The sequence below is a fragment of the Hylaeus volcanicus genome, chromosome 2, assembly GCF_026283585.1.
Source record: "Hylaeus volcanicus isolate JK05 chromosome 2, UHH_iyHylVolc1.0_haploid, whole genome shotgun sequence".
NCBI lineage: Eukaryota > Metazoa > Arthropoda > Insecta > Hymenoptera > Colletidae > Hylaeus > Hylaeus volcanicus.
Window position 1 is genome coordinate 2,827,805 of NC_071977.1, and position 4,527 is coordinate 2,832,331.

The 4,527-nt window shown below is 37.3% G+C and overlaps 1 protein-coding gene across 3 annotated transcripts in view; it reads right to left on the reverse strand.

The window, feature by feature from the left end:
* The window catches only part of LOC128884776 (phosphofurin acidic cluster sorting protein 2), a 59,241-nt gene that overhangs the window by 16,718 nt on the left and 37,996 nt on the right, over window positions 1-4,527 (reverse strand). For all 3 annotated transcript variants that reach the window (XM_054138402.1, XM_054138401.1, XM_054138400.1), the window contains exon 2: window positions 191-494. In XM_054138402.1, the coding sequence (XP_053994377.1) occupies window positions 191-494 (304 nt within the window). The remainder of the gene's footprint in view (window positions 1-190; window positions 495-4,527) is intronic.

Consider the following 4,527-nt stretch of genomic DNA (forward strand, 5'->3'; position numbering starts at 1 on the left):
TTGCAAGTGGAGTAAAATCGAGAAGAATTGGAAGACAAAATTAAAATCAAGACGAAGCGTTAACTCTAACGCGGCTAGAATGGATCGTTCATGCTATAACAGCGCACCCTTCGATGCCTTTAGCGAGAATTTGTCACAGGTGGACTTGGCAGTTTTGAGGTAGGAGCAGAGGATGGATCGATCGACTTACTTGAGCCATGTTGATGACTCCCTCGGCGAGGGTCTTGTATCCGAGCATCGTGCGATTTTTATAGCGTTTCCGTCTCTGTAGGAGTATCAGGAGCTTGTTACCGTCCCTCTTGAGGTAATGGGGGTACTGCAGGGCGAACTGTAGCTCCAATTCGGTGTCCAACATACCCCCTGTCGGAATGGCCATTTCGTTCGAGCGCAGGGTCCTCTTGGAGCTCTGCATCTTCACGGCGATGCTGATGGATGTCAGGTCCGAGCCTAACGGCCGTAGAATCACCAATCGGCTCAGGGTCAACGAGCACAACCTGAAACACACGCAGACATCTTGTGTCAGATTTCGCCATTTAGGGGTGAATTATGGATCGACAGATTTCAATTGCACGCTTAACGCGTTCGCTGTCGAGATAACACTGATATTTTTAGAAAAGTACGATGGAAGTAGTTCTATCCAGATTTATTTATTTTTTTTTTTATTTTTAAGCTTCGTCTCGAAAATTTATTTTTCACCGTATGAAACGACACTCAACGTGTTAAGAAGATACATTTTTGTGAAGTAGGTACGTCCTCCTATGTAGGCGTGTCTCTTTAAACATGCATCTTTATTCTTCTCTACTTTCATTCGTCGATTAACACAAAATTAAATCGTTAATGACATTTTTCTCCCTGTATAATTTCTTGATAATAGAAACACAGATTTTTGGTTACGAAAGCGAGCTGAACCGAATATCTCCATTGATTAGGATCTCCATTGATTAGGATCTCCATGATCCACTTAAATTGTTGATCCTGTTTGTAGACCTTCTTCGCGATATAATTCTATAAATTAACGTCCGTAACTCTGACTAAAAATTGTGAAATTACTATTTTAAGGAACCATTAGGAAAGATCAAAGAAGACGAAATTTAAATACCCGCGACTTCGATTTATCTACGTTTATCGTTAATTTTAAATATGTTCAAGCCCTAAAAATACACCTACTGCTGCACCTTGAATCGCGCTTCGTTCTATCGATACTTCGTTACGAGAGTTTCAAATAATTTCAAACACTCTCTACGAATCAATCATCAGGAAAAATTCAGCGCTTTGCTCGCACCCTTTGCAATTATAAATTATACGCAAGCACTCACTTCATCCTTTCACAAAAAAAAAAAAAAAAACACCTACCAAACAATAATATCGAATCTCCCCGTTTTTCGTTCGAGTTCGATCGTTAATTAAAAATTGAAGAGCCCTAAAGGTGTGCGCTTTGTATCGAAAACGTACACGAGAAGTTAATCGCGATTGCAAAGGCTGCTTACTTTTTAGAGGGAATCGAGGGCGCTCCGCTTCTGAAACGAGGCCAAATTGAAGCTCAAAGCAAAAACGGTGGTACATACAATGGTTATCGATCAGGCAGTACGTAGACAGCGATAACAATCGTGTCCGTTTAAAGACGTCACTACGATGCCGTGCCGTATGAAATATACATTCATTCTACATATGATGGGACATGTAGCGCCGTTCCTGTTTTATCTTCGTCATCGGAAGCACGTCAGTCGTTACCATTCAACTCGCGTGAAAAAGACGGTTCTTTAAAAAGCTCGCGTTCAGAAAAAAAAAAAAAAGAGAAAAACACGCAAGCGAACGATCCACGGTGCTTCGTCGTCCAAATGGCTCCAGTCGTTGAAAGAGCGGCTCTCCTAATGAATATCTCACTAATTTGTCTTACGGATTAAATTGGCAGGTTTTTTCAGCAGCACGAATGATTCATATATTCATATATTCGTTAACGTTGCATTAAACAGAAATAATTGGTGGATAACGAATATAACGAAAAATTGAGTACGCTACACCGCCGCGAAATATAAAATTCGTTAAATGTTGAATTAACGATACTATCAAAGTTGAGAATACGAACGATACAAAATACTTTTCCACTTGGAAAATGAATGGGGAAAAATTCAATGTCCAACGAGTTATACAAATCGTTATTTATAATTATTCGTACACCGTCGATTGATTCTTTTTCAATGTACTTTTCTACCGAACATATTCTCATTGTAAAAATTATATCCTCCAACTTTTAATCATCTAATAAAAGTATCGAGATTAAGGACGAGTTTTAGATTGAACATTTTAATTAATCGTTATCGAAGCAACTTTCAATGGAATTACAAATACCCTAGATACAAAATCCGTGTTAAAATACTCGATGAAAACCATAACGCGTTCCTTTGAAAATATCGTTACCAACGAATAGAAACCTGCCAAAGCCGTATCGCGGCGCCTGAAAGGATTCAAAAATTACTTTTCAAAGTTTATAATTGTATAATACACGTATTATCTACCCTTACTGTTAAAGTATTCCTCCCGCGGTAATAATACGTACTAATACGTAATAATCACGTCATGATTTGAGTCCGTTAAACTCGGTCGACAGTCCAATCGACGAAACCTATAGCCAGTAAGAACGCTATTCCCGCGGAACGTTTGCCACACGCAAGGTGGTTGGTTTTATTTTCGGAAAGTTTTCCCCGTTCTAGGGGTGAATACTAAATATAATTCCGCAGGGTTGTGAATATAGGCGATGCTTCAGTTTCGCTGTACCGAAACAGCGTTGCACAACTGCTCGCGTGGAGTATTCCGTAAGGTGGTCGCGAGTTATAGAACCGTTCTTCCACTCCATTTACCTCGTCCCTTATTCCATCCACGTCATTAGGGTGTAACATTGCAATTACGGAACGAATTCGCTGGACTATAAATCCAAATACGCGGCGATATTAAACGGTACGCTAACGACATTATGCATTAACGAAACGTTGCTATCGATATGTTGATATGTTTAATATATTATTTACTAAGTATGTGTACATTGTATACGGGCTATGCACGATTAAACGAAGGCAAGGAGGTGAGTAAAATTTCTGGTGGTATTCGAGCGTTGAATTTCTTACTAATTGGCATTTAAATACGTGGGAAATATCTGCAAGATAATTAATAAGCAGTGTATGAAACATGATAATTTAAGGGATTTATTTCGTTGCATCGAAAACGTGCCAAAATAAACTATTTGTCTCTCTGAAATAGAGAATGTATAAAATAATAGGGAGATAATAAAATAATGAAAATTATACATATGCACGGATTTAATAAATGATCAATATCTTCCATATTCGTAAATTTTATTTTCTCAATAAACGCTCTATAATAATCACCTGAACGGAGTGCAATCAAAATCGATACCTCCGTATTAATTAAACATTTGTAATCCACACAGTAACATTCGTATACGTTCATGTAATAATAACCGTCGGGATTCAAAATTCGTTGGAAACATTACTATCGATAAATAATCTATAAACATATACCCGATGTGACATTGTTTCCGATTTACAATCTTATTTCTTCTAATTACTTTGATCAAAAGATAATTCTAATTTCTTCGTATAATAATCTATCGTTTTGAACCACTATGAATTAATTTCCAACAATATCTAAAGTAATTATTAATTATAAAAAATAGTTTCAGATGTTTCCTCCTTTTAATAACGTACCTTTTTCCACTTCCAAGAACCTTAAATTTAATTCCATGTTTAATTACGTTACGTTTCATTAAAATTATAAATTTTCAAAGCAAGCGACTCGCGCGAGAAATTTTGTTTCGCGGCGCATCGGGTAACTCGAAAGACCTTCAAAATGAATAACAAACGATTCGAATAAAATACTCCGGTCTGGTCGCCATACTCTGGTTTTATTCGTAAGAAATGTCTTGGAGACTCGCGGGGGAGTAATAAAACGTAGCGAGAGAACATTAAATGGAGAGGTTATGGGGGCGTGTAAGAGAAGAAAAAAAATAGAAACCGAGGGAAAAGGTTGGCCGATTTATTGATAAGCGCAGCATAGCCAGATAAGAAAATGTGAAAGAAGGACAGGTAATACGCGACAGAAAGGCCTCCAGAGCACAATGCTATTGAATGCAACTCGTGTGACTCCTCAGGCCACGACGATCCAGCATGTTTCTATAGTGTTATTCAAACTATGCTCTGGAAAGCTATTGTGCATTGATAACCATTTCTGCCATTCTATATCCATTTTCTATCGTGGTTTAGAGCGAGGTGAATAAGTAGAGTATAATAAAATGGCACAGAAATTATGAAAGTATTATGAAATCGTTCGTGAAATATTAATACTTTCTTACCTTTTATATTAATTATTAATACGGATAGAAAATATCAAAAAGTTTGCAAAAGTGAATTATAGTATCGAGGGGGTTGAACATCTTGGACGCATCGTTATTGCAATATCGTTATTCCAAAATATATTTTTTCGATGCCGAAGAAATTAGAATTATCTTTTGAT